Source organism: Leptinotarsa decemlineata, unplaced genomic scaffold (genome assembly GCF_025532065.1).
Source record: "Leptinotarsa decemlineata unplaced genomic scaffold, Ldec_3_MD MMD2_tig00001064_RagTag_RagTag, whole genome shotgun sequence".
NCBI classification, from domain to species: Eukaryota; Metazoa; Arthropoda; class Insecta; order Coleoptera; family Chrysomelidae; genus Leptinotarsa; species Leptinotarsa decemlineata.
Genome location: NW_027412558.1, coordinates 12,583,900 through 12,601,008, shown reverse-complemented (window position 1 = coordinate 12,601,008; position 17,109 = coordinate 12,583,900). Strand labels below are relative to the sequence as shown.

General features: G+C 32.8%; 2 protein-coding genes across 7 annotated transcripts in view; one reads left to right on the top strand and one right to left on the bottom strand.

Annotated features, from left to right (window-relative positions):
- LOC111517921 (pancreatic triacylglycerol lipase) overlaps positions 1 to 13,165 on the top strand; it is a 58,714-nt gene extending 45,549 nt beyond the window's left edge. For all 6 annotated transcript variants that reach the window (XM_074175689.1, XM_074175693.1, XM_074175688.1 and 3 more), the window contains 7 exons: positions 1,514 to 1,651; positions 4,433 to 4,520; positions 5,663 to 5,774; positions 5,860 to 5,960; positions 6,542 to 6,742; positions 8,592 to 8,922; positions 12,413 to 13,165. In XM_074175689.1, coding sequence (XP_074031790.1) covers positions 1,514 to 1,651; positions 4,433 to 4,520; positions 5,663 to 5,774; positions 5,860 to 5,960; positions 6,542 to 6,742; positions 8,592 to 8,922; positions 12,413 to 12,542 — 1,101 coding nt within the window. In that variant the 3' untranslated portion in view covers positions 12,543 to 13,165. The remainder of the gene's footprint in view (positions 1 to 1,513; positions 1,652 to 4,432; positions 4,521 to 5,662; positions 5,775 to 5,859; positions 5,961 to 6,541; positions 6,743 to 8,591; positions 8,923 to 12,412) is intronic.
- Positions 13,155 to 15,891, bottom strand: LOC111517922 (quinone oxidoreductase-like protein 2 homolog). Its single transcript, XM_023174222.2, has 4 exons — positions 15,422 to 15,891; positions 14,470 to 14,673; positions 14,242 to 14,420; positions 13,155 to 13,542 (listed from the first exon to the last, which is right to left on the bottom strand). Exons 1-4 carry the CDS (start codon positions 15,794 to 15,796, stop codon positions 13,257 to 13,259), a joined length of 1,044 nt encoding a protein of 347 aa, XP_023029990.1. The 5' UTR covers positions 15,797 to 15,891; the 3' UTR covers positions 13,155 to 13,256.
- Between the last annotated feature and the right edge of the window lie 1,218 nt (positions 15,892 to 17,109).

Below are 17,109 nucleotides of genomic sequence, written 5' to 3'. Positions count from 1 at the left end.
TTTGGTTTTCCTCTATAACTCGAGAAGGGCGAGAGTCCCCGTACATTTTTTTCGATCATTGTATTGTTCCCGATGACAGTTACCTTTTTTTCCCATTTAATCGTCTTCGTATCTGTTACGGTTTAGAATATAATAATGTTACCATATGATAAAAGAAACGGCCAGTATAGTGTAGTGCAGAATAGTAAAATTATACTTACAGTTGGGGTAAGAATCAGACATATCGTTCCTCAAAAGTCGAAAAAGTTGTAAAAATATTTTACAAAAATTTACAGTGACATGATTCATCCGATTTTAATTGTTTGACCAAATCGATTGGAGATGAAGGAGAACTAGAGACAAATCAAATCAAAATATACTTTATTGTCCGAAGAAGGTAATTCTCATTGACAAAGTCGTTTACAATTAAAAAGAATCATCTTTAGATATCTATAGATATGATAAATAGTCAGGTTTACATTTATAACACTGAAACACATTAACAACAAACGTGTGCAATTATAAAATGCATGTGCAAAACAGGCATTGAATTGTCACAACAAAAAATTGCATTGTATGAATTCATAACACTGTAAATATAAAATACAAGTTCAATACAAATATAAATAATGTATAACTATCATTGACTGCAGTGAGAGCAGACAAGCCCCATTACCCTGGAATAGACAACGTGTTACCTCAGAGCTAGTACTAGAGTGCCACCAAGATATAGCCAAAGCCTCGGTAGATAATAACATTATCCTGAGGTGGGTTAAATGTCACGAGTAAAGGTAATCGCATTGCCGACTCTTTAGCCAAGAAAGCGGCTGGACTAAGAATTTCAGGACCCTGTGGCACCTACGGCCTGATGACTTCGACAATTGCGGAACTAGCCAAATGTTACATCCATGCTCAATCCCTAAAGATATGGGATGGAATCAAAGGATGCAATCTTGCCAGGATCACCCTGGGCGACCCTGAGAAGCTGGTACCAAAGAAATATCTGGCGATGACCAGGAAAAATCTATGCTTAACAGTAGGATTTCTGATGGGCCACTGTCAGCTAAGGAAACACCTCCATAATATGGGCCTAGTGGACACACCTTTATGCAGGAAGATGAGACTGTGAGGCATGTCCTATGCAAGTGCCTGGAGTTATCGTCAATAAGAGAGTGTGTGTTCGGCGAGTCTTGGCCTACACCTGCCGATATAAAGGAGATGTCTCCCAGTGACCTGTCCACCTTTCTGGAAAGGACAGGATGGACGATGACCTAGGAGGACAATTCCTCGAGAGGATGTACAATGGGTCACATGTGGCCTAAGTGCTGAAGGCTTACACTCACCCTCCCTACTCTACATATAAAGAAGTATCACTGAAACATCAAATTTAATAATAATGTATAACTAGGATTTGAAGACCAAGTCTAATTTCACAACAGTAGCCTCATAAACAACATATTCTGAATTGTAAAATTTTATTCCTGAATTGAATTTCACTTCTGGATTTTCTGTACATTCTTTGTTTCAATTTCAGAAAAATTATGAAGTAGATGCAAGAGATATTCACATAATCGGACATTCTCTCGGGGCGCATACAGCAGGTTATGCAGGCTCTCTAGTACGGGGGTTAGGAAGAATAACTGGTTTAGATCCAGCAGAGCCATACTTTCAGGTGAGATATTGTAATAGCGAACTCTTTGAAACTACATTATCATTGAAGTAATCGTTAGTCAAAACTGTCGTGAGTAAGTTAGTATAACAACTCTCTTCACAAAACATCAACTTTGGAATCGCAGCTGAATCCAAACATTCGACTCATGACCCAGTTATATTGTTCTATGATATTAGATTCACAATTTCGAGTTCTAGTGTCAATGAGTTATCTGTAAGCAACGAAATATACAGAGGGGTTGAAAGCTTTAATTATTGAGTTTTTTGTTCTCGTAAATTACGTTTTCAAAAGAAAAGTCGTCATACCCACTATCTAAAATTGAAAATGGATTTGAAAGGTATAATAATGGGGTTGGAATTGTAAATTATATCACTTTTAGCATAGGTATAGAACAAATACTCGGGAGATTGAAAACACTAAATAATTTCAATATTTTGTGTCTGTTGTACATTTGTATATTTCCAAAGATATGGTTAACAAAAAATATTTTTAAACTGTTGGAATAACTAAGGCAAAATTTCATTCTAAATTACAAACAATAGAATACACATAAAATTTAAAAGGTATTATTTTCATTGAACAAAAAATATGGGAAACTTCTAAAGAAAATATAAGCAAAACTAACTACAAAAAAATCTTTAGACATAAATATTCCATCCCGTTTGTACTTAAAACATCAATTGTCGAACTGAAACAGATATCATTCACAGGAATACTACAAAGTAGCATTTCTGTGAATGGTATCAATTCACTTACATGGAATACTACCATCCCCAATTGTGTACTATAAAGTTCAGGGATAAAACACTTGTCTCATCACCTCATCAGCTCCATTTTTAATATCATTACAAGACAAAGCAATAATTTCTTCCATAACTTTACGACTTCATGTCACCGAAATAGAGAAGTCTGCTCTTGTTACAATGACGCTCAGTTAATCCCAGCCATAGGAATTTCGATTGAATTGAAAAGGGAATATTTTCAGGAAAGATCACTTTTTTGCAAAAAACGTCTTTTTGCTTTCCATTTCTCCATTATCAAACAATAAGTGTGGGAAACTTCCAAAGAAAAGCAGAAAAATTAAAATATAATAATAATAATAATATTTATTTATTTGTAGTTCCATATAAATACAATAAATATACAATCTATAAAAATGATAAAAACTACAAATAAGGCTAGAAACAACATGTACCGGAAGGGTACTGTTGATCTTAGTTCTAGCCTTGAAGAGAAGAAAACTAAACGAGAGAAAAAACTATGAAAATAGAAGAGAGAAAAAAAAAGAGGAAGGTGAGAGAGGAAAGAGAGAGAGAGAGAAAATATGTCAAATTTATTACTGAAAATTTTTCAGAAGTATAAAATCTATGAAATCTATGAAATCAATGAAATCAATGGCTTTATGATTGAGCAGCGATGAGATATTTTTTGTAACAGCACTTAAATGAAGAAACTTTACTAACTTTATATTTTTGTGGAATATTATTGTACAAACTATATATATTATAACTGAAGAATCGTCGATATAGAGTGGTTCGATGGGGCGAAAGTAACCCTTTAAACCTCAAATTTAGAGTGTGTACATCGCTACGAAATCTTATTTTGTTATACAAATATGATGGACATTTGTTGATCAATATTTTATGAAAGAGGGTAGCCGAGAGGGTAGCCAAGGGTAGCCGTGTATTTTCCATAGTCAACCAATTGGTTTCCTTAAGTTTATATGAAATTCTGTCATATTTTCTAATACCATATATATATATATATATATATATATATATATATATATATATATATATATATATATATATATACCTAAGACATGATTTTTGAACTCTCTCAATTCTTAAAATATCTTTTTTATCCAGGCATGAACCATACACAACATCACAATATGCAAAATGACTCAACACAAGAGCATTTGTTAATTTTATTTTCAAACTTATTGATAATAAATGACGATGAGGATAAAGCATTTTCAAACTCATGTAACTTCTTTGAACATATTTTGTGACATGTTTTGTAAACCTTAAATTCACGTCCATTTCGATACCTAAATTTTTTGACACGTTCGTGGGGCATATAAATATAATTTCTTTATGAAGATATGGAGTGCATATACGAAAATTTATTTGAAGAAAAAAACCTTCAAGAATGCCAGAAAGCTTTTTTTAACAATACTCATAAAATATTTGCAATAATGACATCACTGTTATACTTCAGTCAACTAATTCAAACAAATATTGAAATATTTGGAGAACTCCAAAAAACACTGTGGAACGAAATATTTATTTTTGATTCTCATAACCACTTTCTTGCTAAAAGAAAATCCCACTATTTTAGGTAGTTTCCCAAAGAAACTCTTTCTGTGGTATGTACCAGCACAAACACCTACAGGTCTTTCCATCTGACTCATTGGAAACAAATATTTTAATATAATCCTAACTACCTTAGGGTAAATCTTTTATAAAAAAGTTATATGTGTACTTTCTAATTGGTTTAATATAATAGTTTTAGATGGAACATGTAGGGACATAGGTATGCCTTCACCAAACTATGAAATAATCCACTTCTATTTACATAAAATTCATACATACATAGCCTACATAGTTGTAGGCAATTCAAAACAACAATAAGAAAATTAAAAAATTTAAGTCATTTATTTTTTCTAGGTGAATCAACACCTATTATTGTAACTATATAATAACTACTAGCAGTATAGTTTCATGAAATAAAACCAATTTTCATTACAGTGGTTGCTTTGTATTTTTTATTATACAGGGCATGCCGCCACAAGTGAGACTGGATCCCAGTGATGCAGAACTAGTGGATGTCATCCATACAGATGGAAAGGGAATAATTTTTCTTGGTAAGTTATGTTTCCTCATTTCGATAAAAACAGCAAAGTTGAGAAAATACAACTTTATACAATCTTGGTATTCCTACGGAAACAAATAGTCAAATAAACATGTTTTTATTCAATAGCAGTAAAATTGCTGCTACCGAATTCAGTTGCATGATTTGACCCGAACTAGCATGCAAACATTGCAAGTTAAATAAAATACCAATACTGGGTTACATTTGCTGGAAAATTCGAACTTTAGTTTTGGTATCAAGTTGGAAATAGTTTTTACATAATTTTATGTTAGAGAGAGGCAGCTTACTTTGGAAATATGTCTTTTTATGCACATATTTTTTAAAGTTTCAACAAACGCTACTCCGAATAACGCTATAATCATTTGGACTAAAGACTGGAGTAACGAAAATACCAATTCTATGGTACGGTTAACAGGTATGGTGAATATTTTTATATGTTGAACCTTGAAAATTATCACAGCTATAACCATAAAGGCATATTCTGTTCCATATACTGATGGAAAATTGAATGTTTATTTGTCGTTCAAGACAATTTTCTTAATATAATTGGAAAACAAAGGTTTACTATATACAAATAAATAAGATATATTCAACTGAATTATGTTCATTTGCTACAGTAATGTGTACTAAGAAACTGGTTTCATTTGCAATAAATGAAATACTTATCTGTAATCTAAATTCTATACTCTGCTCTATATTTTCTACACTTCACATCATATCCAAGGAATCAACAATGTTTCATTCAACAGTATCGATTCGGTTCAATCTCCATATTTCTCTATGCCATTCACATTTCGTTCCCCTTTTTCAATTTATATTTTCTTTTAACATTTTATGATGCAAAATTTGCTGTATTATGGAAATATTTTATTTTGTTAATTTCACGATCTACTTGATGACAAATACACATTCTACATTTTTTAATTCTGTAAACATTTATTCTCAGGTACACCACGAGATAAAGTCATGAAATCACCAATTATAATTATAATTTTTAACAATAATACCAACCGTGACGATTGTCTTGCATATCTTTTGTTATTATTTCGAGTATTGAATTCAACTAGGAAGTATGAGTTTTGTAACTATTAAATGTGGTAGGTTTGATAATCCACATTTGAAAACAATTTTTAGGGTATGGTATGTCTCAACCTTGTGGTCATTTGGACTTCTATCCGAACGATGGAAAAGAACAACCTGGCTGTGATATAACTCAAACACCCTTAGTGCCACTCACCCTCATAAGGTAACGAAAGTTTATTTTTTGATAGCTGAAATGAGATTAGTTTTTGTTTATATTTATTCAACATACAAAACTTTCAACTTTTCAGAGATGGACTTGAGGAAGCATCCCGAGTACTTGTGGCTTGTAACCATGTTAGAGCCATCAAGTTATTTATAGATAGTATCAATGCGAATTGTCCCTACATAGGTGAGTCTTGAATCTACCTACCATAACTAATATCTAATATCTAAACATCTGTGAAGTAAAGAAACTATATAGAAGTGAAGTAGGCCTACTTTTCCTTTTTTATTTCTTGAATAATTTTGACTTCATTAGTCGAAGTTTTGAGATGGAATGTTCGGAGCCTTTGGTGTAATGATGAATAGGTATTACTGGAGTTTTATCCTAACACCAAATCGTTATTTCAACACCTCGACACGTGTTTCGATCACCAAGTGATCATCTTCAAGAGGAAGATTATATGAAGAGATAGATTAATCTTCCTCTTGAAGATGATCACTTGGTGATCGAAACACGTGTCGAGGTATTGAAATAACGGTTTGGTGTTGGGATTAAACTTCAGTAATATTCGAAGTTTTGAGTTTAAGGTCAAAATTTCGACTTTTGAATACAAAGTTGTTCAGGCAAATAATGAAAATTTGTGACCTTTCGCTTTCTCAAGGAACCACCAAGTACCATGTAAAAGAAACTCTGACTCAAAATTTGTTTCGCTCAATTCTCAACAGGAGAAACCTCAATTTTCATTAATCATACCTAATTGTTATTAGGGCACACCTGTTCCAGTTATAACCAATTCAAAGAAGGAAGATGTTTCACCTGCAAGCCAGGTACAGGGTGTGCCATTATGGGATATCATGCAGATTCAACTCCCGGATTGTTGGAAAACGAATTGCAACCGCAATCAAAGCTACAAGAAACAATAGGAAACAAATATTATTTAACCACTGGGAAGGAATATCCTTTTTGTCGTAAGTATTAGTTATTTCATAATGAACTGTCAATCATGAATTTTATTAAGTGAGCAGTCTAAGGACGTTGGCTATACAGGGTGGACCGAGAAAGAATTTTCCGCATCAATCCAGAAAACTCATAAATATTGTTTTAAGCTCTTTCTCTGGTAGATTACATTGCAGTATATTTTCGTTTGTTCACTCTGTATTATAGCTGATGAAAGTTGAGTTGAATGGAAATAAAACATTCTATGTCTATAGGTTTCTGGTTCCAATCCGGTAATGCTTGAGTTTGACACTTTTTGTGGAGATTTTGAACTGTGCAATACGAGATATGATAATGAATGAAGTGAAAAACTGTTGCAGTTATTCTTTCAATCTGTTAATTATCCGAATGTGGTCGAGAATTGTATATATGTATGCTGTTTGAAACCTTTGGTGTAGTAATGAATATTACTGGAGTTTGATCCCAACACCAAACCGTTATTTTAACACCTCGACACGTGTTTCAATCACCAACACCAACACAGATTAAACTGAGATTGAACTGTTTAATCCTCCTCTTGAAGATCACTTGGTGATTGAAACACGTGTCGAGGTGTTAAAAGTAACGGTTTAGTGTTGGGATTAAACTCCAGTAATATTTATATGTATGCTTGCAAATCCATTATTGTTGCTTTTTTCTCAGCAAATAACTTGGCCATAATAATTTGATAAAATCTCGGTAGGTACCTAATTCAAGGAATTTTGTCTTGAAATTATTATAAACGAAAGCATTTGTTTGAAAGCAAACTTTTTAAGATTATGAGATCATATGCATTTCGATCGATTGAGTTTGGTATACAGGTATAAAAAAAATATAAAACGATAGATATTATAAAAAATTGTTTTCGTAATCTAAATTTTAGAATTTAAACTATTTCATCGTTATTATGCATAGAGGAGTTATATTCCGAGTGCACAAAGTGTAATCTATTTGCCCATTTAGAGAATACCTGAACAAAATGGGGTTGTTCTTAACTGCAGGCAATGCGTAGCAAAGGGATAAAGGCACCTCGCCATGTTTTATTCAAATGAGAGGCACTGAATCAAAGGAGGCAAGCAATGTATGGTATTGACAACCCATATTATGTCCAGAAGAATTTGGCGAATATCCAACAAAGTATCTTTTCTATTACAGGAAACGATATTGTTGGGACGGGTATCATAAAGATATGAAAGAAAAAATGCAATAAACCCTCGGGGATGCAGTGTGTTTTTCAGAGACTTGGAAGAAGTGAACAAATCCGATAGCTCCCATGTAGAAAAAAAAAAGCATTCTAATATTGCGACATTTTTAGTGATTTCATAAGCCAGAACTAAATAAAGAATCATTCATAGAGACCGATGACAAACAATAATTATAATCAGTACGACCAGCAGTCCAACGAAGTTTTTATGAAATTTCAGATTATTAAAGATTTCAGTTTCATTTTTTCACACCGAAAAAAGTTTGTGAACAACAAAATATGTTTCCCTCAAACAATACAACTACTTACTTTCAATAATACTACTGAACATCTATTATTCTTGACAATTCTACAAAATTATATTTCATTTGATGTAACTTAGAAAAATGTTTTCAGATGATTTACCAAACTTTGTGAATATATTTACCTCAACAGTCACTAGATTTTATCTGGACACCTTACTTATAAAGATTGTAGATTCATCAAGTGGCTGGGTAGTCCAAAATCTTTTAAAATACCTCGTGCACTGCACCTCACTATCATATAAGCTGCTTGACATGATTCTCAGAAATTCTCCACTTCAAATTTCACCTATTCTGCAAATCCTTCGAAATATGTTCATTTCTCTTTTCTTTCAGACCGCATTTATCGAGTAAGCGTTGAAACAGCACACCCCTCATTTGCCGAGAATTGGGTCCAGGGTCATCTGAAAGCTTCCGTCTACAGCCCCTCTGGGGTAATCCACATGGACCTAACCCCATCTGGTGATATGAAGTTGGAACATGGCGCTACCTATACCACAATAGTGTCTCATCCTATAGATCTAGGAGGGAATGTGAGAAAAGTAGAGCTCAACTGGGAATATGATATGAATGTTTTAGAACCCAGAACTTTGTGCCTGTTCTGGTGCAATGACCACCTCTATGTGAAAAACGTATTGGTGGAAGAAATGGAGATGCCAGGGCGAGGGTGAGTTTATTTATGTAACAATAAGCAGTGTAATTCAACTTAAAAGTACAAAAATCACAGTACGAAATGTGGCTAGAAAATAACGGGGCTGGTTTTCTGTGAGACAAACGGTGCGAGCCTCAAAATAAAACGTCATATTGCCTAGTCGCCAGGTATCCCCCGTTACATTCCAGCCGGTTGGGTGTAACTAGCTTGCTCACTTGGGCAACAGCTTTTATTCTTGTTGTACCGGGTATCTGCAGCTCGTCGGAAAAACTGTAGGCGTGTTAATTGATTAAAGTGTCAACGTGATTCCTTTTAAAAAATTACGGTAAATCCGCAAGAATAACCTATTCTCTCTCACAAGTATATGAGGATCAATGTATGGGCAGGACTTTAGTATTTGGGATAACGCCCACCAGGGGGAGTGGCATATCAATCGAAAGGGGACGATGAGAGGAACACAATGGTATGGGTTTCATCGCGAGGAAATGACAAAAAATATTTTTTATTCATATTATTCTATTACATATATTTTGGTTAGCCTGCCCCAACCGGGATTCGAACCTGGTACCTCAGCCTCAACAGGCAAGAGCGCTACCACTACGCTAATGAGACTGAGGTGACAGACAAAAATTAAAACTTGTATTTGAATTTTCAGTTAGGTTAGGTTAGGTTAGGTTAGGTTAGGTTAGGTTAGGTTAGGTTAGGTTGGGTTGGGTTAGGTTAGGTTAGGTTAGGTTAGGTTAGGTTAGGTTAGTTCATGTCAGAAAATTTTGACATTTTTCAAATTTTTTTCCTCTTATTTCCTTGCGATAAAACCCATCCATTGTGTTCTTCTCATCGTCCCCTTTCGATTGATATGCCACTCCCCCTGGTGGGCGTTATCCCAAATACTAAAGTGCAGCCAATGTATGTCATGTACACTGGGTGAGAAGACATCGAAGATGATTCACTCCCAGGACGTCGTTCAACTTCGAAAACAGATGAAAATATCGAGAAACTATTTCAATGTGAGGAAAGTGTGCCCCAAAATGGTGTCAAAAATGCTCATACCTGAACAATAATAGGACTCATGAATGGAAATTTGTTCTGACATCTTGAAAAACATCAAGAAATATGCTAAACTGTAGGAAATATTTTATTATATATGGGAAACTAAGTTCCAATCAATGCAATGAAAGAACTCGAATGTCCAAATCAAAATTCAAAGCCATGGTGTTTTTTTTTTCGAATTCCATGGAATTCTATTTGTAAATTGGTTTCCTACAGAACAGATAATAGTGAATAAGGTATATCATCTTGGAATTCTAGATACAACTGAATTACCTGATTTATAAATAGGTTTTGAAAAGTTTTGGGTGAATTGTTAGATGTTCCGTAATTCTCAACTCCAATGATTAATGATTACTAAAGGCACTTACTACATTTCCTCCGATACTTGTGGTAATGAGGCGAGAAGAAAAAAGCGGCAAATGAACTCAATACATGACGGCAAATATGGTTGTTTCAGTTTTTGTTATCTATATTTGCTCAATTCACCTTGATTTTAAAAATGCTAATAATGTTTCTGTCACAAATTAGGTACGATGAATTTCTTCAATGGTAGAGGAATATTTTCCAACCCCGATTAGTATAACATTTGCATCTGTTAAACTCTCTTCCAAAGCCAATCATTTAGTTAATTGACAACTGTCCGGAGAGATTTCAATAATACTAGTTGAATCATACTGAACTATTATGAATTACTGCTTACAATTGTAAAACGTAGGTATTCAACTATTAATTGCCGGTTCAACCGGTTATATTCTTCAACATCAAAGGACAGAAAATTCAAAAAAAGATTATGCTCTTTAACTGAGAAGTTTGGAAAAATTAGAAAAAAAATGTTGACCTGTGACCGATACATTAAATTTCATTGTCATCTTGGATAACTCTCTAGATAACTGAACATTGTCAATGTTTTCTGCCATGTCAGATGCATTTGACTGATAGTTATACGGGAGTAGATTATGTAGATATTGTTTCTACAATTTCAACTATTGAGAAATATATGAAGATAGATGAAGGCATCCAACAAAAGCCGTCGCCATGGTAGGATGGGGAGAGGCCCCCCCCCGTTTTTTCGACTTGGGAAAAAGTTGGGAAATTTTGGACCGTGAAGATTGAAAACTTCAAAAAAGCTTAGTTTCTCCCAAGTAAGATAACAGCCCTGAACAGTCCACAAATTTTTAAGTGACAGTCTTACAAAATTCCCAACTTTTTGCTGTTTTTTCGACTTGGAAAAGTTGGGTAATTTCAGGCCGTGAAGATAGAAAAAAAAATTGTTGAAAACAATAAACACGATATTATTTAAGTGTTGTTTCCTTTAATTTGTATTGAATATTCCTATACATAGTGGATATGGTGGAAGACCAAGAACCTTGATCCAAAGTAGAATAATTCCCATTATTATTTTTATAATTACCAAAATTTATTTTTGTTTGTGCATACCCTAATGGGCATAAGCATTTAGCCAATCTTTGGATAGCTATAAGTAAGACAATTAATATATTATAGTACTTAGTAACTAATCCTTCGGCTTTCATTTTTTCGAAAGTTGGAAAATTTTGCTGGTGGGGTTGGGAAAATTTGGATTACCTCCCCCCCCTGGTTTTTCTTTTCACTACGGCCCTGCATCCAACCCATTCGTTACATTGCTGTTGAGGAATTGAAAACATCCAAAACTGTAGTTCAGGTTTCGTTACAAAAACTGACTGAAGTTTTTATAGCAAAGCATCTTTCCTTCAACAGGAAAATTAAAGTGTTTTCATATGGTCTTTTCATATCCAAAAAAAGTTAATAATTCTTTCTTTTCTTTAAGATTTTTACTCGTTATATAGAAATGGAGAGTTTCCAGACTAAAAATTTATTCATTAATGATTATGGACCTTGAAAAAATATGAAAATTTCACATTTTTCTATGACAGTCTGCATATACAATTAGAACAGTTCCTCAAAGTTTTTGTAATTCATGAAAAAATCCTAAACCCCTCCTCGTAGAGTGAAAACTAATATTCTTATCTACTACGAAATAACTCATAAAAATACTAGTACTATTCAGTACAAGATGCCAAAAGTTTTGGCTATCTACTAAAAAAAGGAAATCATCCAAAGAAAGGAAAAAGACAATTAATTTCAAAATAACTTTTTTACGAATGTAAACTAATGTTTGTAGTTCAAACTGAATAGGAAAAAGTGTTTTTTTATAATTCATTGTTCATATAGAAGTAGCTGTTTCGAGAATATTTTTTATTATGTATGTTTATATGAAAGTAGTTGTTTCGAGAGGGTTTTTTCTTCTTTTCTTTGGAAGATTTCCACATTTTTTTTGTATAAAAATGAAGAAGTAGAAATTCAAAACCTTTCCCAAAAATTTTTCTCTCCTTAAAATATACCCCTTTCAATTTATGTCAATTCATTTTGGCCCATGCCTTTGTATTTCATCTTACACATTATATTCTTTCAACAGGAAAAGAGATGCCCAATTCTCCAGCAAACTGTGTTCCAAAGGAAAAAAAGACTATGCAGATATTTCTAATAGGGGAAAAGGAATTTTCACAGACTCATGTTCAACTTCAAACAAATATTCCAAGAGCTAGTGATGAATAACTAGTGAAAAATCTGAAATAGTAATAAATGTTTCTTCAAGAAAGGAGGAATAGGTGGTGTGTTTGAGGATGTAAATATAATAGATTTGAGGATAAACATTTTTAGAAATATTTGTTATCCATTGTGATTTAAGTAGATATATTTATTATGAAAGTACAAATTTAAAGAATTTGTCAATCCCACTGATTTTCAAATCAGAAATTGAAAAAAGTTTCCAAATTATTTGAATGGAATAATCTTATAAACCATTCAAATCCTGATTGTAAGGTAGATTGAGATAGTCTATGTACTGAAAACAGATTTTTTTTTATTATATGAAATTGAGGTATTATGGATGGAATCTCCAGTATGAGAGTCTTCACAAAAATATCTAAGTTGCAATATTTTAGAAAAATCAAAGTGGCTTATTTCATTTGTATCCTTATATGATGACTAGTTATAATTTTAAAAATGTGATTTTATTCAGTCACCATCTATTATGCCAATGTTTTTATAATATAATTTCATCCACTTTATATTTCATACCTGTAACTTCGATTTTGTACTTGTGAACTATGTTTGTGATATCATTTATTTTTTATTCGAGACAATGAATATATATATTCAGTAAAAAGTATTTTATTTTCCATAAAAAGCATATACATAAATTAAAAATCCTTTTTTTGTTATAGCAGTTTCATACATCACACTTTTTTACTTATAACCTATCCATCCACGTGAATTAGAACTTTTCCTGTGCATTTTTTTTCTTCAATGAATTTAATAGCTTCATTGATTTCACCTAAGCTGAACCTAGCACTTATGTGTGCACTGATGACTCCTTCATTGGCAAGTTCTAGAGTATCATCTACTACCGTTTTATAAAGGTGTTTATTCTGCCTTCTCAATTCCTTCAAACTGACAATAGACAGAAATGAGTGTGGTTTAGGTGCTGGAACAGTTTTATAGAAGAATGGTGCTGCGTGAAAGATTTTTCCACCTACTGAAACACTGAAAAAAATAATGAGGCCTATTTTATGGTTGATTCAAAAGTAAACAATTCATTTAAATAAAAAAAATAATACTTTTGGAAAAACTGGAAAAACATTTTTGGTTGTCTACTTGTCCATTTTTCATCAAAAAATGTGTGGAACTTTCAAAGATAGCAAGTAATTGACCAAAATAAATTCATGACAAAGCAGTTTATTACAGATACAACCTGAAAGAAAAAGTACACCCAAAACAACTAGTTTCAAACATGTTATCAATGAATTGCAGAAAAATAACTTTTTCTCTTTCAGTTAGTACTCCAAACATTCACAATGGAATTGAAATAGGAACACTACAACCCAATTTATGGAAACGTATTGATTTAAACAATTTCAAAAGGCGAGGCGCTCATTTCACCACGAGTTTGATAGTTCCGTGAAGCTAAACTTTATATTGATACATTTTTATATAGTACATTGTGTAGCATTCCTGTAATTACGAATCTGTAATCAAATGTTCATATGTTTGAAAATAGTTATTTTGGATTAATTTTTCCTTCCAGTTTGTATCTGGAAGAAACTTCATGATATACATTTTTCATATAATAATTGAAATCTCCTAAAAAATATTTCCTGCAGAACTGAAGAATAACCTCATACATATATTTTCAAACTCTTCAGCATTGAACTTTCGAATTTTGTATTGATTATTGGTCCTTACCAACTCCCAATGGTTTCCATCATATAATCCCCTACTGCATCGTAAACAATACTTGCTCCTTTATTCTCTGTTATTTTCATGCACTGCTTAGTTAACTTTTCACTGAAATGAAGTGTTTCGAAGGCACCTTTTTCTCGAACCAGCTCACCTCGCTCCTCAGTGTCAACAAGGCCTATAACCTTAAAGTTGATATATGTGAAAATGATCCAATAAAAAAAAAATATTTACCTTAGCTGCATAAACATTTGCAGCAACATCTACAGCTGCCAATCCCAAACCTGCAGGTCCAGCAGATATTATAATCCTTTCATTCTCTTTGACAGAAGCTAACTTTGAAAAGGCATATACAGCAGTAGAGTGGCCATATGCTATGACAGCTGCATCCTTCCTTTCCAGGTCACTTGGAATTCTCCAGACATCATCAACATCTAACTGAAACAAGCAGGGCTGCATTATCTGATACAATAAAAATTGCTTAGATGCGACGATTTCAAAAGGAGGCCTAAGCACATTCAAAGGCAGTACCAAGATGAGTTTATGCAGATAGCCAGATCACACTTGGGGTTTTAATCATCCTGGTCTGGGATTCTATAGTAAGTACCAGGAGGCTACAGAATCACAGAAAATGCATAACATTGTGAGAGTTTCATAATTAATGAAATAGAATTCAGAAGAGAATCAGGCCAGAAAATATGGGAAAAAACAATAAACTTTTTTAATATGCAAGAATTGGTTCACAATGATTACAAGTCTATACAGCAGACACTTTCCAGTTCAGAGATCACTTGAAAAAAATAAGGGTATATAAAGAGACCTTGGCTACAGCCAATAGAACAAAGAAACAGAGACAGTTTATAATGTCTTATGCATCAGTACCAAGTTCAGAATAATATGACAAATATACAAAAAAACACTATATTTTTCCTATTTTATCTTACTCTTTTTATAAACCCTCCTTCAGTTATGGTCTACCTATCTTATACATTTCAAGTTATTTGTTTACCCTTCAGTTGCTGATGAAATCTGGCGGAATTTGTATCATTTGAAAATAGTCTGTTAGTGTTATATAATTAACATGAAGTCTCCTATTGGAGTTTTGAGTAGCACACTGCCTAAAGTGCATAGAAAACAGTAATGGAAATTCTCAAATTATCTATAGTTAGTTGGTAACCATGCATACCACACACTGTTCAGCAATCCCTCCAAAATTTTCAAGACTCAGCCCAGCAACTCTATCGCCAAGGATTATGTCTTCATTTGAAACATCTCTGCCTTTCTCGATAACCTCCCCAGAGAGCTCATAGCCTGGTATGAAGGGAAACTCTCCACCACCTTGTCTGAATTTATGGCAATCCACCGAATTGACACTACAGTAAACCACCTGTACTCGTACTTGATTTGGCTTGAGGCTCACTACTTTGCGTTCTTCAATTTCTAAAGGTTTTCCAGATTCTTTAATAATGGCTGCTTTGAATGTACTGGCCGATTGGTGCGTATTATACTGCGAATTCGTTTGGCAAAGCTTTCTGAGGGTTCTAGAGAATATTTTATTCATTTTTAAAATATTTTCCCAAAACCAACAAGAACTTTTTGTAAAATTCCAATTAAAAAACACAACCTCAACCGCAAATACGTTTTCTTCTTCTTATTTTTTTATACGCAACAAACATTGGCTAAAGCTAAAGTTTGTATATAGACCATATTAGTTAGTTTAGGATTCACTTTTGGCGCGAGGTCCAACTTCAAAAAATTTTACATGGAGACCTTATGGAGGTTTGAATTCAATATGAAACTACACAAGTACATAATGAATGTTAGCTCTTAAACATCTTGAGCTAGATACCTTCATGATTTATAAATGTATCAATGTCAGAACATCATTGAAATTCCCTTTTATAATTTTTTTATATTAAAATGAAACTAGTGATGTTCAAGAAATTTTCTATTGTCGTAGATCGATTCAGGTAAACGTAACGCCACTACTAACCTAAAACCTAATCAACTTTCATTCATTCATTTCAGTTACCTGAGATAATGATTAAAATTATTAAAAATTAATATAAATTCATAATAATCTTGAGTATGCTTCATATTCCAAACTAAACTCAGTCAAGCTTCTATTCCAGTAGTAATAATCACTTTGTAATCTGAAGTAACAATGGCAAATATTATAAAATTATCTGCAATCAATGATTATTTTCGTGACTATTTGAAATTCATACAGAAAGTTGAACAGAGTCTTTCGTCTGGACATTTAGAAATGTGCAATTTTGATGCAGGATTGAAAATCATTAAGAGAAAAGTGAAAGCAAGCATGAGGGACAAGAACTATGATATACAGGTGAGTTTTTATTCATAACCAATAATTTATTCCAATCAAGGCAATTTAATAGAATGTAAATTCATTTTATTTATTGAGTGGGTTCAGAAGCATATTTATGGCTATGACTATTTCTTCCTTTTTGGGAATGAATCAAGCGTCTCTGTCCAGTCATCACCCGAAGACGATTGTAGATACTAACAATCGAAACGTCGGGAACTAACGTGACTTGGAATCTCTCCACTTTTTATTTTAATTTTCTTTTTTCATTTCTTTATTTTTTATTTATTCAATTGTTCTATTTTTACTTGTATTTTATTTCACTATTATTTCATTTCAGGTTTATTTTGCTTAATATAATTGTTATTTTCAGGTATTCATTTTTAATTCTTCTTTTTTAGTTGTTTCAAAGATTTCAAATCATTTTATATAGTAGACAATGGAAGTCCGAACTAGTGAAATTCATCAACAGACTATTTGTAAAATTTATTATTATATTTTTTTCATAGAAGTATTGTAATTCTTATCTTCTACACATATTGTACATC

Coding starts and splice junctions, on each gene's coding strand:
- LOC111517922 (XM_023174222.2), bottom strand. CDS start 15,796: ATGAATAAAATATTCTCTAGAACCCTCAGAAAGCTTTGCCAAACGAAT. Junction 14,674..15,421: donor GGATTGCTGAACAGTGTGTG/GTATGCATGGTT, acceptor TGCTTGTTTCAG/TTAGATGTTGATGATGTCTG. Junction 13,543..14,241: donor ATGGAAACCATTGGGAGTTG/GTAAGGACCAAT, acceptor TATTTTTTTCAG/TGTTTCAGTAGGTGGAAAAA.